Source organism: Microcebus murinus, chromosome 8 (assembly GCF_040939455.1).
Source record: "Microcebus murinus isolate Inina chromosome 8, M.murinus_Inina_mat1.0, whole genome shotgun sequence".
Classification (NCBI taxonomy): Eukaryota; Metazoa; Chordata; class Mammalia; order Primates; family Cheirogaleidae; genus Microcebus; species Microcebus murinus.
The window spans coordinates 93,951,912-93,974,656 of record NC_134111.1 but is presented as its reverse complement, the minus strand read 5'-3'; the positions used below and the strand labels follow the sequence as shown (position 1 = coordinate 93,974,656).

Sequence of the window (22,745 nt, the reverse complement as noted above, 5' to 3'; positions counted from 1 at the left end):
GAGAAGATGGATACTGTAGGATCTATTTCTGAAACATACTGTTAAAGTCACCAGGAGATAATTATATCTTATATTTCTTTAAAAAATAGGAAGATGGATCTGAAGTTGGTGTTGGAGGTGCACAAGTAACCGGCTCTAATACACGGAAGCACATATTGCAAGTCTCCACTTTCCAGATGACCATATTAATGCTCTTTAATAATAGAGAAAAATACACATTTGAGGTATGGGTTATGGTTATGTACATTTTAACTAATCTAACTCTGTTGTTATTTAACTCTATCTTATTTGAATACCTTTAAAGAAAATTGCATAAAATTGGCCATGGAACTGTATGAACATCATACATTTATTATGTTTCATTTTGGTTTTTTTTTAATTGACTTTAAAAATTACACTTTTTCGAAGTATAATTTTCATGTAGTACCCCATATAAGTGTACAATTTGGTGAATGTCAAACTTGTGCACTTGCGTAATTGCCATCACCATCAAGAGTATTACCCAGAAATATGGAATATTATCTCCAAGATTTTTTTTTTTTTCTTTGAGACAGAGTCTTGCTCTGTTGTCCGGACTAGAGTGCCGTGGCATCAGCCTAGCTCATAGCAACCTCAAACTCCTGGGCTCAAGCAACCTCAATCCTCCTGGCTCAGCCTTCCGAGTAGCTGGGACTACAGGCATGCGCCACCATGCCTGGCTAATTTTTCCTATATATTTTTAGTTGGCTAATTAATTTCTTTCTACTTTAAGTAGAGTCGGGGTCTTACTCTTGGTTCAGGCTGATTTCGAACTCCTGACCTTGAGCGATCCGCCCACCTCCGCCTTCCAGAGTGTTAGGGTTACAGGCGTGAGCCTCGGCGCCCAGCATCCAAGATTTCTTTGTACTACTTTGCAGTTTTCTCCTACCACCCTCCAACCCCAGGCAACAGGGATCTGCTTTATATCACTATAGACTAATTTTGCCTTTTCTAGAATTTTATTTAAATGGAATCATATAAATAATGTAGTGTTGGTGTTCAGCTTCTTTCAGTAGCATAGTACTTTTTAGTTGCATCTGTTTTGTTACATGTGTGGTATCAGTAGTTCATTACTTTTACTACTGAGTGATTTTTTTTTTTAATACAGATGTGCTGCATTTTCTTTATCAGTTTATCTGTTGATGAGCATTTACGTTATTGCCAGATTTGGGGTGTTAGGATTAGGGCTATATATTTAATTTTTTAAGAAACTTCTAAACTATCAAAATATTTGTACCATTTTACATTCCCACAAGCAGTATAAAAGAGGTCCAGTTGCTCTACATCCTCTTAAGTCTTTATAATTTTAGCTCTTTTAGTTGATATATAATTGTGTCTCATTCTGGATTTAATTTTCCTTTCCTTGATGACTGATGATGTTGAGCATCTTTTTATGTGTTTGTATGCCATTGGTTTATCTTGTTTGTTTGAAGTGTCTGTCCATCTCTTTATTGAGTTATTTTCTTATTAAATTATAATAGCTCTTTATAAATCTGATTATAAGTCTTTTGTCAGGTATATGTTCTGTGAATGTTTTTTCAATCTGTTGCTTGCTTTTCATTTTCTTTTTCTTTTTTTTTTCATTTTGTTTTATTTTTTTTGTCTTTGGTTGGTTGGTTGGTTGGTTTGTAGAGATGGGTTTTGCTCTGTTACCCAGGCTGGAGTGCAGTGGTGCAATTACAGCTCACTGCAGCCTGGAACTCCTGTGCTCAAGCATTCTTGCTCCACCCTCCCTAGAAGTGGCTGAGACTACACGTGCATGCCACCATGCCCAGCTACTTTAAAAAAACATTTTTTTTGTAGAGACAGTATCTCACTATGTTGCCCAGCTTGGTCTTGAACTCCTGTCCTGAAGAGATCTTCCAGTCTCAGCCTCCCAAAGTGTTAGGATTATAGGCATGAGCCACCAAGTCCAGGTGTCTTTTTATTTTCTTATTGATGTCTTTTGAAGAACAGAATTTTAAATACTGACAAAGTCCGATTTAGTCATTTTTTGCCTTTTATAGTTTGTGCTTTTGATGTCCTAGGAAATCATTGCCTACCCCAGAATTGCAAAGATTTTCTCTTGTTTTAAGTGGTTTATAATTTTAGTGTTTTATGTTTAGGTCTGTGATCAATTTTAAGTTGATTTTTTTTATATGGTGTAAGGTAAAGATTAAGATTTTTTTCCTCTCACACACAGTTGCTTGTTCTAGTATCATTTGTTGAAAGCACTGTTTATTTCCCATTGAATTATCTTGGCATTTTTGTTAAAAAGAAATCAATTAACCATATATTGGTGGGTCTGTTTTTATTCTGTCTGATCTATTTCTTGTTTCTGTGTCTGTTCTTATGCCAATTTGCACTATCTTGATAGCATAGTCAAATTTCTTTTTGTGCCATCTTTTTTCCCTTAGAGTAACTAATTAATTATAATATGCTTTTTATTTCATTTTTCCTTTGTCCTTTCTCCTCCTTAAGTTGTGATTTGATTACATTAAATTCATTTAGTCTTTTCCTATACTTTTAAATGATGTCTTAGGTTGAAATGAAGATCATGTGATTCTTACTAAGATTAAAATTAAGAATAAACATTTTGAAAGCCTTCAAAATTACTACCATATTTATACTTAATTTGAAAGACAGTTTTCACATGTAGGTGAACATAGGAAGAAAAAAAGTATAAGTTTGAAATTAAGAAAAAGATTAAATTCTAGTTCTATTTTTTAAAAATTTTATTTTTAATTATTATGGGTACAAAATAGTTATATACCTCTTATAGGGTACATATGATGTTTTGATACAGACATACAATGTGAATTTATCAAATCTGAGTATTTGGGGTATTCCCTACCTGAGGCATTCAACATATCTTTGTGTTAGAAACATTTCAATTCCACTATTTTTATTCCTTTAAGGTGTACCCTAACTTAGTTGATTATTGTCACTTTGTTGTGCTATCAGATATTGCTCATTCTATCTAACTGTCTAAGTATATTTTTTAACCCATTAGCCATCCCCAGTTTTTATTCCCCTCTCCCTGCTATACTTCACACCCTCTGGTAACTGTCATTCTAGTCTCTGTCTCCATGAGACTAATTGTTTTTATTTTTTTATTTTTTATTTTTTTTTTTTTTTTGAGACAGAGTCTCACTTTGTTGCCCAGGCTAGAGTGAGTGCCGTGGCGTCAGCCTAGCTCACAGCAACCTCAAACTCCTGGGCTCAAGCGATCCTTCTGTCTCAGCCTCCCAAGTAGCTGGGACTACAGGCATGCGCCACCATGCCCGGCTAATTTTTTCTATATATATTAGTTGGCCAATTAGTTTCTTTCTATTTATAGTAGAGACGGGGTCTCGCTCTTGCTCAGGCTGGTTTCGAACTCCTGACCTCGAGCAATCCGCCCGCCTCGGCCTCCCAGAGAGCTAGGATTACAGGCGTGAGCCACCGCGCCCGGCCAGACTAATTGTTTTTAATATATAGCTCCCACATATGAGTGAGAACGTGTGAGATTTGTCTTTCTGTGCTTGGCTTATTCCACTTCCTATAATGTTCCCCAGTTCCATCCATGTTGCAAATGACAGGATTTCCTTCTTTTTGTGGCTATATAATAATATTCCATTGTATGTATGTACTACAATTTCTTTATCCATTCATCCATTGATGGACACGAAGGTTGATTCCATATCCTGGCAATTGTGAATAGTGCTGCAGTAAATATGAGAGTGTGGATATCTTTTTGATATACTACATTTCCCTCCTTTGGTATATACCCAGTAGTGGGATTGCTGGGTCATATGGTAGTTCCTATTGTCAGGTTTTTGAGGAACCTCTATGCCGTTTTCCATAGTGTTTTCACTAATTTACATTCCAGCCAATAGTGCACGAGGTTTCCACTTTATGTGCATCCTTGCCAGCATTTGATAAAAACCATTTTAACTAGGATGAAATGGTGTTTCATTGTAGTTTTGATTTGCATTTTTCTGATGACTAATGATGTTGAGTAATTTTTCATATACCTGTTGGCCATCTTGTGTGTCTTCTTTTGAGAAATGCCTATTCAGATCCTTTGCCTATTTTTTAATTAGATTATTTGATTTTTTCCTATTGAGTTGTTGGAGCTTCTTATATATTCTAGTTATTAATCCCTTGTCAGAAGGATAGTTAGCACATATTTTCTCCCATTCTTTGGGTTGGCTCTTCCCTTTGTTGATTGTTTCCTGTGCTGTGCAGAAGCTTTTTAGCTTGATGTGATTCCATTTGTCCAAGTTTGCTTCGGTTGCCTATGGTTTGGGATAAAGACCTTGTCCAGACCAGTGTCCTGGAGAGTTTTCCCAATGTTTTCTTTTAGTAGTTTCATAGTTTCTGGTCTCGGATTTAAGTCTTTAACCCATTTTGATTTGATTTTTGTGTATAGTGAGAGAATAAGAGTCTAGTTTCCTTCTGCTGCATACGGACATCCAGTTTTCCCAGCACCATTTATTGAAGAGACTGTCCTTTCCCCACTGTATGTTCTTGGCACTTTCTTCGAAAATAAGTTCACAGTAGATATGTGGATTTATCTCTGGGTTCTCTACTCTGTTCCATTCATTGGTCTGTGTCGGTTTTTATGCCAGTAGCACTCTGTTTTTGTTATTGCACCTCTGTAGTATAATTTGAAGTCAAGTAATGTGATTCCTCCAGTTTTGTACTTTGTGCTCAAGATGGCTTTGGCTATTCTGGGTCTGTCGTGGTTCCATATCAATTTTAGAGTTGCTGTTTCTATTTTTGTGAAGGAATACCATTGGTATTTTGATGGGGATTGCATTGAATCTGTAGATTGCTTTGGGTAGTATGGACATTTAAACAGTATTGAGTCTTCCAATCCATGAGCCATCTTTCCATGTTTTGTGTCTTTAGCATTTTTCATCAGTGTTTTTTAGTTTTCAGTTTAGAGATCTTTCACTTCTTTGGTTATGTTTATTCCTAGGTATTATATTTTATCTGTAGCTATTATAAATGAGATTACTTTCTTGGTTTCTTTTTCAGATTGTTTACTGTTGACATATAGAAATGCTGCTGAGCTTTGTATGTTGATTTTGTATCGTGCAACTTTACTGAATTTGTTTATTAGTTCTCATAGTTTGTGGGTGGCATCTTTAGGTTTCTTTAGATATAAGACCATCATCTGCAAACAAGGATAGTTTGACTTCTTCATTTTTCAATTTGGATGCCCTTTATTTCTTTCTCTTATCTGAATGCTTTAGCTAGAACTTCCAGTACTATGTTGAATAACAGTGGTGAAAGTGGGCATCTTTTGTTTCAGATCTTTGAGGAAAGGTTTTCAGTTTTCCCCAATTCTGTATATGTTACTGGCTGTGCGTCTGTCATATATGGCTTTTATCATGTTTAGGTAGTTCCTTCTGTACCCAGTGTTTTTGAGAATTTTTGTCATGAAGGGTTGTGGAATTTTATTTAATACTTTTCAGCATCAATTGAAATGATCATATGATTTTTGTTCTTCATTCTTTTGATATGATGTATCACTTTAATTGAACCATTCTTGCATTCTTGAGGTGAATCCCACTTAATCATGATGAATAATCTTTTTAATGTGTTGTTGAATTTAGTTTGTTGGTATTTAGTTGAGGATTTTTGCATCTATGTTCATCAGAGATATTAGTCTATAGTTTTCTGTTTTGTTGTATCACTGTCTGGTTTTGGTATCAGGGTGATACAGGCCTCATAGAATGAGTTTGGAAGTATCTCCTCGTCATTTTTTTGGAATAATTAAGTAGTATTGGTAGCAGTTCTTTGAATGCTTGGTAGAACTCAGCAGTGAAGCCATCAGGTCCTGGGCTTTTGTTTGAAGGAAGACTTTTTATTATTGCTTTTATCTCATTACTTATTATTTATTCAAATTTTGGATTTCTTCCTGGTTCAATTTTCATGGGTTGTATGTGTCTAGGAATGTAACCATTTCTTCTAGGTTTTCCAATTTATTGGCATACAGTTGCTCATAGTAGTTTCTAATGATCCTTTGGATTTCTGCAGTATCAGTTGTAATATCTCCTTTTTCTGATTTTATCTATTTGGGTCTTCTCTCTTTTTCTCTTAGTCTGGCCAAAGGTGTGTCTATTTTGTATATCTTTTCAAAAAACCAATTTTTTTGTTTCATTGGTCTTTTGTATTGTTGGTCTTTTGTATTGTTTTTTGGTTTGTTTCAATTTCATTTATTTATGTTTTGAAAATGTGCTAGAGTTGTTTTTCAGAGTCCTAATTTATTAATATAAAGAACTCGTACAAAAATTGAGATAAGTAAAAATACAAACCTATTATTGAAATTGGAAGTTTTAGTAATTCAAGCTTACTTTTCTTTTTCCCAACCAGTTTGGGAAAAGAAGTATGAAATTTCTCTAATTTTAAAAACTTTAGCTAAACACACATCACAAGCCTGAGCGTAGCATATATAGAACGCCATATTATGTGGCTGCAAAGCTTTCAGGCTGCTCACGCCTCAAATTCTGGGCATTGTGAGACGACACAAGAAGTTTATCTTTACTCATGCTTTATGTTTCTCTGCAATCTGCTGCTAAAGTTTTATTAGCTAGCTCTTATACCTAAATCATCTTCACAAATTCTTGGACATAGTTCAAAGTATTTAACTATAATAATTTTAAGAAAGGTGATCTTTTTATCTCTGAGTATTCTTTATGAGTTCAGTAAGATGGTGTATTAGTTATTTAATGCCCCATAACAAATCTCAAAACTTAGTGATTTACAGCAATCACTAACAGTTTATTATCTCTCATGGTTTCTATGCTTTAGGGCTTCAGAAGGGACTCTGTTGGGTGTTACTGGCTTGGAGTCTTTTATGAGGTTGCATTGAGGTGTTGACTTGGGCTTTAGTCATCTAACGGTTTGATTGGGGCTGGAGAATACACTGCCAACGTGGCTCAGATGGCTGGCAAGTTTGTTTTGGATGTTGGTAACAGGCCTTAGTTTCTTTCCACATGGATCTTCCCACATAGCTGTTTGATTGTCCTCAAATCCTGATGGCTAGCTTTTTCTGGAGTGAGCTATCAGAGAACCCAGGCAGAGCTTGTGGTGTCTTTATGACCTGGCCTTGGAAGTCACATATGGTTACTTCCTCATTTTCTTGGTCACCCAGGTCAGCCCTGATAGAGCGAGAGGACTACATGTGGTTAAAGTATACCAGGATCATTGCAAACTATATTAGAAGCTGGTTACAACAGGTGGCATTAATTTGTATTGTTATATTTAATACATACTAGTTGGGCTGCTATGGCCTTTACTTTTATGTATTGTTTGAATGACTAAAGATAAGTTTACTGTGATTTAGAACAGCTAAACATAAGAAATATGTACAGTGATAGTCTGTGCCTTGGATTTTAGTTAGCTTAGCAGATGGTGTTTGAAAGAGGTATGGATAATAATTATTAATACATACTTTTCTTAATGTTCTTTGTTGTACTAAAATTTTCTGAAAATGAGACTCAATTATAAAAACTAATTATAGACAATAGCAGTATTAGTGTGAGACAGTAGAATTCAAATAGGAAACCATTAAACAGTGATATTTGATATTTAATTAAGAATTTATAACAATTATTTGTGGTATAACCTCACAATACAGAAAGGAGAATGGAAGTACAAGGAGAAATAGATGGTTCTTGGTAAAATACCCTTTTCTTCCTGTCATTTACTGATAAATGCTGATTTATAGAAAAGGTAACAAGTCCCTTCCAAATTATAAAGTTGGTTGTTGGAGGTTTGAATAACACAATTAGCAAGTCCCATACAGTCATAGACGTCCCTTACAAATTCAAAAAGTGATTGTTAAAGATTTGAATAACACAATCAGTAAGTTACAATTGAAAGCCATATAGAGAACTTTGAACTCAGAAAGCAAAATATACATATTACTCTTGGGAAATATCTGAGACTGGCAAAACTTCATTACTAAGACTGAATGAGGAAGACAAAAAAGAAAGCTATAGGTTATTCAACATAAAAGCTTAAATAAAATATTAGTAAGTTATATTCAGCAGTATATTGAAAGAATAATGCACTATTTCCAAATAGGATTTATCCCTGTAATACAAAGAATGGTCAGTATAAGGAAATTTATTGAAAGGATAGTTTTTAAAGTATGGTAGTAATTATAAGGTTAAGCAGTTGCTGAATTGCCAGACATCATTTTAAAGAGAAAACCAATTGGTTATCTCTACAGATACACAAAATGTGTTTGTTGAAAGTCAGTCCTCATTCCTTATTTCTAGAGTGGGGGACTCTTAGCTACCTAAGAAGAGAGTGAAATACTAGACACCTTATTAAAGTTAGGAACAGGTTAAGGATACCTATCTTTACTACTGGTATTCTGCCTTTCTCTACAGGTCCTAACTAGTAAACTAAGAAAAGAAAAAGAAAGTAAATTTGTAAATATCAGGAAGGAAATGAAAAAAATTGTTTTAATTTTGTAGACAGTATGTTTGTAAACTTGGCAGTAGTGGTAATGAGAAACCATTCTCTGAGAAAACTCTGTCACCTTTTCTATAAATCCACATTAATCAGTAAATGAAATGGAGAAAATATGTTTTATCAAGAACCACCATTAAAAAGAATGAAATCATGTTATTTGCAGGAACATGGATGAGCTGGTGGTTGTTAAGTGAAATAAGCTAGGCACAGAAAGAAAAATATCACATGTTCTCACTCAAACATGGGAACTAAAAAAGGTTGAGCACATGAAGATAGAAGAGTGGAGTATTAGATACCAGAGATTGAGAAGGGCGGGACAGGGAGAAAAGATGGTTAGTGGGTACAAACATTAAAGTAATAGAAGGAATAAGTTCTAATCTTCAATAGAAGAGTTGGATGACTATAGTTAACAGTATATCGTATATTTCAAAATAGCTAGAAAAGAGGACTTGAAATCTTACCAAGATATAGAAATGATAAATACTAGAGGTGGTGGATACTTTAAATACCTGACTTGATCCTTGTTACATTCTATGCATGTAGCAGAATTTCACATGTACCCCATAAATATGTATAAATGTAATTAATCAATTAAAAAATCATAACCTTCTAGGAATCATTCTAACAAGAAATGTAGACAGATGACTTAATACCAAGAAGATAATAAAAGTGAAATAATATGAAAGGATAAATGTACCTAAATGGGAGGATTGCATGTTACAATGGTGTCATTTTTTAAAGTCACCTATAAATTCATTGAAATCTGAATCAAAATCCCCCAAAATATTTTTTTGTAATACTTGACAAGCTGATCCCAGAATTCATCTGGACAAGAAAATGCACAAGAATAGGCAAAATTTATTTTTGGGAATAGAAGAGTCTTCAGTGGACCCAAGTAAGGGAAGAAATTTATCCTAATACCAAAACATACCATAAAGTTAATTTTAAAATGCATAGACAATAGCTTATTTGAAGAAAATAGAGTCCAGAAGCAAATTGATAGATTTGTGGGTGTTGGAGATAGGATAAATTTGTCATTTCTAATTAACCTGATTAAAATAATTGTTTTTTTATTTGTGTGAGTGGGAGGAGGTAATATCAGTACCTTAATTCTATGTGTCACGTTGGACACAAAATTAAATTCCAGATAGATAAAATCTAAATAGAAGCACAAATCTATAAAGATAATAGAAGAAGATATAGCCTATTTTGATAATCTTAATTTGAGAAAGGTCTTTTTAAAAAATCTATTACAAAAACCACAAGGACACAGACTGACAGATTTAACCACACAAAAAATAATAAAATATCTATATGGTGAAATATCTTAAATTAAAAGATAAAGAGACTGGAGTAAATTATTTATAACATGCAACAAAATTGAAAACCATAATATATAAAGAGAACCAATAAATCAATGTGAAAACACTTCAGCAGAAAAACATGCAAGGAATATGAATGCATAAAACACAGAAGAATAATTACAAATAGCCTGTGAATATAAAAAGATGGGTTTTCCCCCTTAGTGGTCATGGAAAGTACAAATGAAAATAATGAGACATCACTTTTAGCCCAACAGGCAAAAGAAAAAGAAAATCTGGTGTTGAGGGTGTAGGGGAATGGATACTCATACACTGTTGTTGTGGGGTTAAATTGTTAAGCAGTTTGAAAGATAATTTGTCAGTATCTGTCAAACATAGAATATTTATAAACTTGAGGAAGCAACTGCATTTCTAGAAATTTGCTTCAGAAAACTGGCTTTTGTGTTCAAAGACAGAAATGCACTTACCAACAGAAAATTGGATACAGTCTGAATCTCCATCTGTATCCTGTTAGAGTAGTATGGAATTCCCTGATCTCCTTATGTTAACAAGGAAAGCCTAAAGAAATTAATAGAAAAATTCATATGTTATAACCTCATTTGTGTTTACACTAATCTTAGTGTATAGGAGGATGTGCTCATGTACATTCCTCTGTATTTGTATTCTTGTGTGTGTGTGTGTATAAATGAATAGGAAAAGGCATAGAAGATACATATTGAATTATAGTAGCTCCCTCTAGAAATGATCTATAAATTAAAAATATCACCTAAAAAGATATTTCTAGTTCTTTGAATATAATTAAGCAGTGTAACTGAAATATATAAAGAAGTCACATTTAGCATGTGTGTAATAATTACCATCTCCATTCAAATAATAGCACCTATTTAATTTTCTGGGATTAACATTTATAGTATTTGAAATGTCTTAAGTAGGGAGACATATAACCGGGGATTATTTGAAGAAAAGGAATATGCTTAATCTATTGAAATTCACTTTTCTCTGAATCCTCATGTGTTTGACTGTCCTTTAGAAAAACCGACACTGTTGTTTGGAGACTCTTGTACTATAGAAAGAATGTCTCTGCAAATCAGTTGTTCAGATAATCTAAATATCACTATCTTCATGCCCACTCTTACTGAGCTGCTTTTGAGAAAGAAGCAACTTTATACAGGGTATGGAAGCAATAAATCCTAGTGTGGAAACTTGTACTTAATTGTACATCCCTATAGACTTACAGGGACTAAATCACACAAGTGAACAATTGTCTTGTCCATCAACATAAGAGAAAAATGAACTAAAATGTATACAGCATTTTTCCCAGCTGTTTTTTCCCCCAGTATTGCATTTTATTCATACCATAATTTATAGCAAAAATCAAAACATGTTTCTTATTGATTTTCATTGTCTAGTGTTGATTTCCAGGTATTTAATCTTTTTTTTTTTTTTTTTTTTTTACCTATTTGGTCATACAGGCAGTGTATATGGTCAGCTTGGATTGTAAATTTTGATTGTTTGATGGAAGGCCTAAGGTCAGGCTTACTTTGCTTTTTTCTACTTAAGGATTACTAAACAATAGAGTAGTGTGGATAAACGAGGATGGAAGATTGTGAAGTATTTCTAAAATTAGCAGTTATATGTAGGCTAACACTATTTTTGCCTAAATACTTAAAGCAAGTTACTAATAATCTCTGCTGGATGACATTTTTAGACTAGGCATTTTGTCTTCTGAAACGAAAAAGGAGATGTCTTTTTAATATTTTATAATTTGAATCACTTATTCCTTAAGTTTGTTCAAATAATGAGATTTTAGTGACATGTCATAATATTCAGGGAATTCTTTGTTAGAAATTATTTCTGTAATGGAATTACCTCTGTGTGACTACTGCTTGGTCAATTTACTTGCTAATTAACTAATCTGCTTTTATCTTAAAAGTCTAATTATGTCAATCTGTTGAAATTTCAGGAAATTCAACAAGAGACAGATATCCCTGAGAGAGAGCTTGTTAGAGCCCTACAGTCCCTCGCCTGTGGCAAACCAACACAGCGGGTTCTTACAAAAGAACCCAAGTCAAAGGAAATAGAAAATGGTCACATATTTACAGTTAATGATCAGTTCACATCCAAACTACACAGAGTCAAGATTCAAACAGGTATCTGGAATTATATTTTTCCTCTTAAAAAATTATACATTTTTTTCTCTAGAAAAATTCTAATCTGTTGGATTTCTATCTTTTAAAAAAGTAATGCTTTTCTGATGCTACGTGACACTTAGGTGTAAAAAATAAGCAGCTTTTATTGATATGTGTTTATATCGAAATACAGTTGAATCCAAATACAGTAAGCATTTAAAAAAGTAATTCACAGTGTGATCATGATACTTTTCCATGTTTTTCAAAAAATGGAATATAATTTTATGAACATATTAGTACTTAAAATTGTTTTTAACTGGATAGGTTAATTAGTGGAAGTCTGTTTTTAAAGTTGATTTACAGATTTTTCAGAATTGGGAGTTTACCCATATAAAGTTTGACCTTTAAATGTAGCAATTTATGTTCTGATAAATAATTTTTTAGTTTCAGAGTCCTAAAACTCATCTGTAATTTAAAAACATAGAAATGACATTGTTGTGAAGTTTTTAGTATAGCCTTACTTTTAAGTTGATAGTGAAAATCCAATTCATAATATATTTAACATAATGTAAGTTGCATGTTTTTTATGTGTTTAAGGGGGAAAGGGACACTCTTCCTGATGTTAAAAGCTAATGCAGTTTGCTACCTGGTTTCAAAACCAGTGTTAGATAAGCTTCCCAGTACTAATGTATCCATTACAACTGATGTATCTGTGTAAGAAAACACAGATTGTAAACTAAGATAGATGAGATTTTTAAAATGACTATAATTTTCTGATTTTTAAAAAATTGTGTTTATATTATACAGTAATGAAAGATATTACCTTTTAAAATTATTTTAATGTTAAATATACCATTGACTGTCAGAATATATTGATGTGTACATAGAACTACACACACATAAAAATTTTTTTATATGTATGCTTTGTAAAGCAGGTTAGTATCTGTGTTAAAGCTTTGACTCCTTTGTCCTGTAATTGCGAACTTTATCATTGTAATCTTTATGAACCAAGATTGATCCATGTCTTTGTGACATAAATGTATATTAATAAAACTGTACTAGTGAGTGTTGTGAAATAAAATTTCTTTCTCTTCCAGTGTAAGACATATTACTATATAGATTTGGGCAGATAAAGGTTTTGGATTTCAGAGCTCAGTATTCTAAATATGGAGGAAAATACATGGGGATATATATATCTGGATTACCTAGGTTTACCCTCTTTTATCTTAAATGTGTAACTGTCTTTGTAATCCTAGATTCTATCATGCCTAGCAGTAATATTATCAGATATTAGTGTTATCCAAAAAAGTAGTCTTTCCTTCATGGATTTTTAGATTTTGATGTTAAGTGTGCACTTAATTGGGGATCATTTTTAGATGATCTTTGCTCTTGCTCCTATTTCAAGTCAAAATTTTCTCTTATATGGTAAACATTGTGACCATGTTAGTTTTAATAAATTGTAAAAGGGTCAGTAACATAATCAAACACTGAAACCTTTACCTATTTATGTTACTTTTACTATACAGCCGGTTAACAGAAGTTCAAACAAAGAATGTAAATAAATTACTCAACACGGCCTTTTGAAAAGAATTAGATTCATTGTAATCTGCAGCAGTTTCCAGAATTGACAGTTTTCACCACCGCTCACCTTTTAAAACCCTGTAGATCTTATGTAGGCACATGCACAGCAACACCTTCTATGCTAGGCTCTGGGAGTGAGCCTCTGCTCTCACATTAAAAAACAAAACAAAACATAGTAATTCAGTGCATATCACCAACGAAATCTTCCCATTTATTTTTTTCAGTGGGTATTTATAAAGTACACTTACTTAGGTAACCAAATTCAGATGAACCAAACAAATCGTTTAAACTATTTATGTGGTTTTTTTCCCTTCAGCTTTTTAAGTATGTTCAAATCCACAGAAAAGGCGAAAGACACTGTAATGGCCATCAATATAGCTGTGATCTATGTTTACCAGTCAATAAAATTTTGCCACACTTGCTTTCTCTTTCTCTCTGCCCCCATTGGTATGTATGTGTGTGTGTTTGCATGTATGTGCGTATGTGTGTATATATGTTTGCTATGGCATTTGAAATTAATTTGCAAATATCTCTCCCCTAAATACTTTAGCATACATCTCCTTAGAATAAGATATTTTCCCATATCACTGTAACGCTATATCACACCCAAGAAAATTAATAATTCCATATGCTCATATATACCACTGATTTATATATCCTTAGTTGTTTCAAAAATCTTCTCCATAGCTTACTATTTGGATCTAGGATTCCATCAGGGTTTCTACATTATATTTAATTTTTATGTCTCTTTAGTTCTATTTATAATAATTTAAACCAGTACTTCTGTCTCTATTTTTTGATGACATTGACTTTTTGAAGAAAAGCACTATTCTTATTAGGCTATTTTAATACAATTTTTGTCTTTTTTGTTAAGATATTAATTATTTTTTACTTGGGAAATGACATTGAATGTAGTATTCTTAACCAAGGGATTCTAATTAGAAACAGCTGAATGAATATACACACCAGAATGATCTTCTAAATTGTACACTCTGCTGTCTCGTGGCTGTGTCCATGCCTAAGTCAGCAATGTCTCATGTGCTGCTTTGTAATTTTCTAGTTTCTACCTCCAGAAACTTCACATCTATGTCCTTTTGATGACCAAATAAAAAAAATTAGTTATAATTTTTTTCCCTGCTATTTCAATTAGAGCAAAGTTGTAGGAGAGTGGTCTTATGTATTTAATCCCTTAGCACTTGCTTTCAAGACTACTGGGAAGAACAGACTAAGATTCTCCTAAAAATTAGAATATAGTATGAATGAATTTGTGATACTAAGTTTGTGACATAAAAAATTAATAAAATATATGATAAGAAATTGTTAGATAAATAGAATCCAAGGAGATTTTGTTAAGAGATACAAATTAATTACTTCACTGTTATGGAATTCCTTTGACTGACATCCTAGTGGCATTTTTTAATTATTTATTTAGCTGGCTGACTCTTGGCAATACATAGCTTTCCTCCCTGTGAAAGGCATTAGAGATTATAGATACATTTGAGTTAGTAAATTAACAGACATACACTTAACTGAGCTCCTTTTGGTGAGGTTTAACTTGGAGTCATGATGCCAAAATATTAGTGGACCTCTGGAAATCATAAGCAATGAAAATTGTTTACTGATAGTTTTACTACTGAAGATATCCAGCTTTCATTTTTCTTTCAGGAAAGGAATTACGTTGTATTCTATAGAAATGACATTGATTTTATTTTCTCAGTAAAATTAAATTCCTAATTTTTGTAAGGAATAATTTAGTATTGAACTTAACATTGACTGAGACACTTTTTGACTGGTACTTGAATTAATAAGTGTGTGTTATGTACTCAGGATGAAATTGGTTTTTCTCTGTGGATAATGCTAAGTTATATTTTAGTTTTGTTTATAAGCCAAATTTTTTCATTACATTTATGATAAATGCCTTTATTTCTCTTTTAGTTGCTGCCAAACAAGGTGAATCAGACCCAGAAAGGAAAGAAACAAGGCAGAAAGTAGACGACGACAGAAAACATGAGATAGAAGCTGCTATAGTGCGGATAATGAAATCTAGAAAGAAGATGCAGCACAATGTTTTAGTAGCAGAGGTGAGGACCCTTCAAGACTGGGTTAATATGGAAAAAGCAGAATAATATTATTAACAATTTAAATTTAAGAAATTACTATATTCCACTAAATTTAAAAGCAATTTAAAAATTGGGAAACCTTAATCATTTAACACTTCTCATTCAAAGCATAGCACTCAGTTGATAATTAAACATAGTGATACATTGAAGTATGTGCACACTTTAAGAACTAAGGTATTTGGAGTGAAAATAATAGAATATTGAATATGAAGAATAAAAAAAGTTTTACAGCTTTTTAATGCCTTGTATAAGCAAACTACTATTTTTTCTAAAAATTAATAGCTGTTACCATTTATTGAGTGTTTCCATTTTACAAATTAGGAAACTAAGAAGGGGAAGACCCATTGGGGCCATTAAAATAATCAGGTAGTAGGTGACCAAGGCCTGGGTAGACTATTGATAGAGGGTAGAAAGCTAAATCAAAATAATTGGGAAATAGAATTGTAACAGGATTTATTGACTGATATTGAGAAATGAGAGAAAGGAATAGAAAATGCTTTAGATGTCTGGCCTGAGTGACTAGATGAAGTTAGTCTCTTTAACCAAAAAAGGAAGGGTAATTGGCTGCTTTGGTCTAGATGCCAGTTAATACTGTTTTATACAAGTTAACTTTATTATATTTTGGCATATCCAGTAGCAAGTATCCATTATACCAGCCAAAAGTAAAGGAAAAATGAGGGCTAGAAGTTGAGTTGGGAATTCAGTGCATAGGAATGTAGTTAAAACCACAGGTATGGATTAAATTGCTTAGAATATCATGGAGAGCAAGAAGAGAAAACTGTAGGATCAACTCTTTTCCTCAACCATTTTAGGAACAAAGGTCATTGTATAAAGCCACTAAAGAAAGCCTTTAGAGCACTGGTTTTCACAGTGTGGTTCCTGGGCTAACTGCATCAGCATCACCTGGGAACTTGTTAGAAATAAGATTCTTAAGCTCCAACTAGCCCTATTAGATCAGAAACTATGAAGTCACCCAATACTCTGGTTTTAACAAGCACTTTGGGTGATTTTGATGCACAAATTTGAGAACACTGCTATAGAGGAAAAAGAAAAGAAAAAATAACAGTGTCCCATGACAAGGAAAGAGAATTACAAGGAGTATATAGTCAGTAATTTTAAAAATCATGAAAAGCCCAAGTTGAAAAACACTTAAAACATATTGTTAGATGACTATTTAACTTTCAGACATTTTCATTGGACTGGTAAAAGTGGATGTCTGATGGTAATGCCTTAAGAAGTAAGTGGAGGTGGAAACCACCAAGAGTGGCTTGTTCTCTGAGATACTGGTCATGGGAAAGGGCAGTGAGAGCAGTACTGTAGAGGATTAAGTGTTGAGTTGAGGGGTTCTGGATTTTTTTTTTCTAGATGGGAAGATATTGAGCATGTTTATGTCCTAAGGATAAGGACGGGATGTTTAAAAACAAAAGGAAAAATGGGATAAGAGGATAATACCAAAGTCTAGAAAAGGAAAGGTAAGGATTGGATAGAGAATATAGGTGGGTGTAGATATATTAATGTGAGCGTTATTGAATATGCTTCTTCCTGAGAACCCAGGACAGGGTTAGTACGGGGATGTATGCTAAGCAAGGATAGACATGAGCATGGATAAGTGTACATATCTGGGGTGGGAATTTGAGGAATTTCAAAGCGAAATGGCCTCTTTCCCCTGTGTAAAACAGGATATCAGGTTATAGGATAAGACTGGATTAAAAAGTTTAAAGGGCTTGTCAGAAATTTGAAATAGTATCTGTCAAAGAATGGTGCTCAGGAACTTGATGAACTTGAATACTATAAATTTGCATTATCAGTCTGTACTAGAGGTTGGCAAACATTTTTGTGATTGTCCAGTTACAGCATGAAAGCAGCCATAGACAATATATAAACAAAAAAGTGTGGCTGTGTTTCAGTAAAATTTTACAAAACCAGGCAGCAGGCTGTATTTGGCCTGTGACTATAGTTTGCTGACTCCTAGTTTACACAAATGTTGTAAGAACTACAACTTCACTCAGCAGAGAACTCTGTAGTAAATTTGTAATGATGTAGTAGATACAGAATGTAGATTTGATCAAAGGGTGTTTGTGGAATAGGACCAAAGGAATCAGGGTGTTGGAGGTACTGTTGAGGACAGCTGAAGTGATCTTGAATGCAGTCTAGGCCTTGTGAGGAATGAAATAAGGTCAGAAGAATCCGTTAATAGCCTGGGAAAAGAAGGGTCAAAGGATGAGAGATCGCAGGTGGTGAGTGGAGAGCAACTTTGTAGATATTGGCCTGGTAATCCTGGAAGCATGGTAGATTTTAGTTGCAGAGTGAAGTGCTGAAGTTTTAGATTTCAAAGAGTTATCAATCCATTGTGGCTTTGGGAAATGAACTGATAAACAAGAGTAAAAGAAAAGCTGGCTCATGGATGGAGGGATCATCTGCAAGCGAGGCAGGGTGGATTAGTGGAAAGAACATGGACTTTGAGACCAGAAGGGATTAGATGCATCTCTGTCTGCTGGTTCGGTTTTTTTTTTTACTGTTCATCTAATTTTTCCTTTCTGGCTTATTTTCTTCATTTGTAAAATGAGACAACATACTTTGCAAGATTAAGAGCATTAAAAAAGTTAATATATGCAAAATGATTGTTAAATAGTGCATTCATACTTGTGGCTGCTGCTATTGTTATGTTTAATTATTACTGTTATCACAATAGTTAGGATCCTGAGAGCAGTTCGAGAAAAGAATGACAACAGTACCATTTAACTGTGGGTAGGCATTATTCTAAGGCATTACATCTATTAGCTCATTTAATGTACACACCAACTTCCCAGGGTCTCAGAGCTAGTAAGTGGTAGAGCTAGGATTTGAATCCAGGCAGTCTGGTCCAGAGTTTGTGCTCTTTAAACATATTATGCTACGCAAGTTGTGTGAATTGAGTGAGTAACCCACAAGTTAGTAGATAATAGCAGCAACATGGTTAAATTATTAGGTGATGTATATTTATACCCATATATTCTACTAGTTCAACTAATCTACTTTAGCATTCACATTCTGATGTGAGAAACTGTGTTCTGACCATACATTTTCAAATAAAACCTTTTTGAATTTTCTGTACCTATAACTGGTAATCTAGTTACTGAAGTTTTATCTCTGTGTCTTAAAATGACACATCAGTTCTATTCAAAGGTAGGACTTTTAATTTTTGTGTTTTATGTGGAAATGTTAGGAATTAGTCTTTCTACCTTCTTTTTTAGGTAACTCAGCAATTGAAGGCTCGATTCTTACCAAGTCCAGTTGTTATTAAGAAACGTATTGAAGGACTTATTGAGAGAGAATATTTGGCACGAACACCTGAGGATCGCAAAGTATACACATATGTAGCATAAAATGCGTTCAGAAATTTGATTTATTCTTGGACTGTACTCTTCGCATGGACTGGGAAGTTCTTTTAAATCATTAAATATTAAGACGACCATCTCTTCTATTAAATTACAGTACATGTTCTAGACCATTCAGATCAAGCCTTTACTCCCTTTGAGAGTTTTCAACATCAGTTGATTGAGCTTCAGGCTTTACAACGTTTATCCCTGTAGAGATCATCTTTACAGTTCCTCGGGAAAATGTGAATGTGCCGCGTTTTGTTTTCAATACTGTATGAAAACAGGAAAAAATAAAACAAAAATTTAGAAAATACAGCTCATTAAAATAAAATTGTTGGATTTCATTTCCCCAGGTCTTCAGTGTTGATGTAAATGTGTTTCTGTAGTGTTGCTTAGCACTTTGCGCATTGTGTAAGTTGGGTAAAAAAAAAAATTGGCAAAAGAACTGCAGAATTCCCAATTATCTTGCTCTGCTTAAGGCATTTTCTTTAGCTAGTCTTGTTTAATTTAAAGGTTTGGTAAATATACAAAGACCCAAGCATACGATTTGAGCATGCTTTATTCTACCACTTGCACTTACTAATCTTATAGCCTTATGACCAGGAACCTTTGTTTTGGGCTCAGTACATACCCTGATTTGGTTTTTCCCTATTGTAATTTGAAATTTCCCAAATTAAGTCTTACAATTGATTAGGTTTTGTTCTGAGTTATTTCTAGAGAAAGAAAATATTTTAGTATGTATAAATTGTACAATAATTTTTTGCTGTTGTACTCACTGCTAATAGTGGATTGTATAGGGTGGTGTTTTTATTTCATTTATTGTAGACAAGAATAAATGAATTTAGTATACATATACCCACTAATTCAAATATGTCAGAGCACAAAGTTGGCAGCTGGTTATATTTAATTCAGCCCCTTTGAAAAGCACATACATTCTACACTTTGTTTATAAATATCTTAGGGTCCCCCTCATTAAATATATATTTTGGTGAAGCTGTGGTGCACTATTAATTTTCTGTTTCAAAATGCAATCTAAAGATGCAATAAATATGATTACCTTGATAGTTTTAACAAAATCTTCAGTTCTTACAGCTAACTGTGTTTTGGAAAGTGATTAAGCAATATTTTTCAAACCTGATGATTCTTGGATATTTAGCTATTGTCCTCCAAAGAGTCGTCATTTCACGTTTTCAAAGATGTGCTTTGTGCTGAAGATTCCTGTCAGTTATCCTGTGCTTCCAGAATATTTTTATCTTCAATTTTATTTAATTTTGTTTCATTTTGTTTTCATAAGACAATGTTTCAGATATGTAATTGGGGCAAACCACTATAGATTTCTGTTGGATAGAAAAATGAAATGTTAACATTAAGTTCAAATAACTGACCCTTCGTTGACTATCAATACTGTTGATACATTTATTAGACTGTATGTCTCAGAAGATGGTTTCTGTTTAAGTTTATGGTCAAGTTACAACAACTGAATTCTAATATGGATTAAAAGCTCCACATAAATATTTTTCCCCATGCGTCTTGGGTTATAATTTTACTTTTAGATTTGCAAATATGCTTTTATTGCATTTAATTTTGTCTCCATCTGTACTGTAGAATTATAAGCCTTATGCTCTTAATCTCTACATTTTCCACTTTTACATGATGCAGTTAAGATGCCAATGAAAAATATCATGAACATTACTCTCAGGATGCTTTCACCATACTTGAGCAATAGTAAGTCAGGTGTGACATGGAAAGCTTGAAGGGTTTCACTTCTGATTTTTACATAATTGGAATTTTCTGTAATAGTAAGCTGTTTATCTATAGGAAGATAGTGTTATTTCAGGTTTGAGAATTTTTGTATTGCTCTAAATTCCCAATTAAATGATATATAGCACTTTGGGAAATAGGATAGCTCAGATTGTCAAGTTAACAAACTTTATTTGAAATCTCCTAAATGAGACATTAAAACAAAATTTAAGTACTAATTTAAACTCTTAAAAATCAGTTTAAACTTAAAGTTAAATTTATGTCATAATCTCAAGTATGGCTGTACAAAGCAGAACTAGAGTTTAGGGACATACTTGTTTTGGAGGACAAGTTTGATACGCTTCTAAGTGCTTATAAATATGTTAAAACACACTTCTGTGTTGCAGTTGACTTGAATGGTTGGGGAATGCTGATGATGCTGCATTGAAGAACAAAATTAGGTCACCAAAATATTTATATGTGTTAGCACCATAAGTATTAAAGCATAAATCTCATAACCATATACATTTGCCATTGCTTTCTTTTCAGCAGGAGGTCATTGATGGTGTTTTTCTCAGTTTTTAATGTTTTAATTTGAAAGAATAACGCATCCTAACCATTCAGTCTTATAGGTGTGAATAAATGTTAGAGACTTACTTGAATTTTAAGGAGGGTGGATATATAGTTTTCCAACTGCAAAAATGTAATCTCTGTTCAGTAATTGTTAAATTGTAATTATCTGCTATCATTTTCAAATCCAGAACAGTGTTTATTTTGAATTGTTATTTAAAGATTGAAAATCCATTGCAATTAGGGAACACACAGCCTCACAAAATAAAAAGTGGTTGTGATTGCAAGGATTCTTTATGTCAGTGAATTTAAAAAGGCAATAGGGGAAGGGATATGTTCCTTTCTAAAGGATATGCTAGAGTTACCTGTGTAGCATTGTAAACACAGACATATGCTACTACCAAACCCCCAAGATGCTGCTGATAAGCCTTCTCAGTAAGAGTCCTTGTCGTAGTGAAGCAGTGTCAGTGTTCCGTTCACCTAGGATGTTGGTTCACAGGAATTACTTAGGTGAGAACCAGTGATTTTTAAGATTATGCCTACATCTGTAAGATGGCATCATCTTAGGTTTCTAAATACTATTATTTAGTTGCTCGATTTGGAAAATAATGTTTACAGTTTTAAATATTTTGAATAACTGACTAATACTATAGGATTTTCTCTTTGCCTTGTACTATAAGACTCAAATTTTATAGCCTGGTTTTTCATAAATTATATGATGTACACTGTTAGATTGGCTCGATCTTGGAGGGAAAGCTGTTACACATTGATTGTAAATCATGTATTTTACTGTATATATGGTGTATAGTCAATAAGTATTTTGCATTTTATTAGTGTGGATGTTAAAACATTTCAGGTTAGCAAAATTATTCTAAATTATTTCTAGTCCCCAAAGCAGAAATAATGTGAAATGTTAAACAATAAGATGTAAGTGTTTACCATGTGCCAGGAACTATTCTGAGTGCTTTATGTATGTGTATTTAGTTGTCATTGGCTCTATGGGGTAACCATTATTATACCAGTGTTGTCTGAGGTTACTGGTAGGAAGTGGCAGAGCCAGGAGTTGGACCTAGGTTCTGGATCCTAAGCCTTTTTATATTTTATGTTGTAAATTGATGTGATTTTCCACTTAAAAAATGTACCATTTATTTTGTACCTCATTCACTTAAGTAAAAGACTATATAATTTGGCAAACTAAAGGGTAAAGATAATACATGAAGCATCACAATATGGAGTTTTGCATATTTTTGTTGGCTTTTTTATATTTGCTGATAACTTTTGGTAGGAGAGGGAGAGCAGGGAAAGGTGATGGCTGCTATTCTGGAATGTGTCCATGTAAAAGAAAATACGCCCCTCCCCACACCACAATCTTTGTGAAAGTTTTACATAAGTGGGTAACATGGATAGATAATTTAAATTCAAATCTACAGTTTTATAAAAGTGTTTTCC

At 33.3% G+C, this 22,745-nt stretch overlaps 1 protein-coding gene across 2 annotated transcripts in view; it reads left to right on the top strand.

Annotated features, from left to right (window-relative positions):
• The window catches only part of CUL3 (cullin 3), a 106,696-nt gene extending 87,354 nt beyond the window's left edge, over window positions 1-19,342 (top strand). For both annotated transcript variants that reach the window (XM_012749415.3, XM_076005980.1), the window contains 4 exons: window positions 90-224; window positions 11,761-11,947; window positions 15,443-15,588; window positions 18,861-19,342. In XM_012749415.3, the coding sequence (XP_012604869.1) occupies window positions 90-224; window positions 11,761-11,947; window positions 15,443-15,588; window positions 18,861-18,992 (600 nt within the window). In that variant the 3' untranslated portion in view covers window positions 18,993-19,342. The remainder of the gene's footprint in view (window positions 1-89; window positions 225-11,760; window positions 11,948-15,442; window positions 15,589-18,860) is intronic.
• Window positions 19,343-22,745: the final 3,403 nt, after the last annotated feature.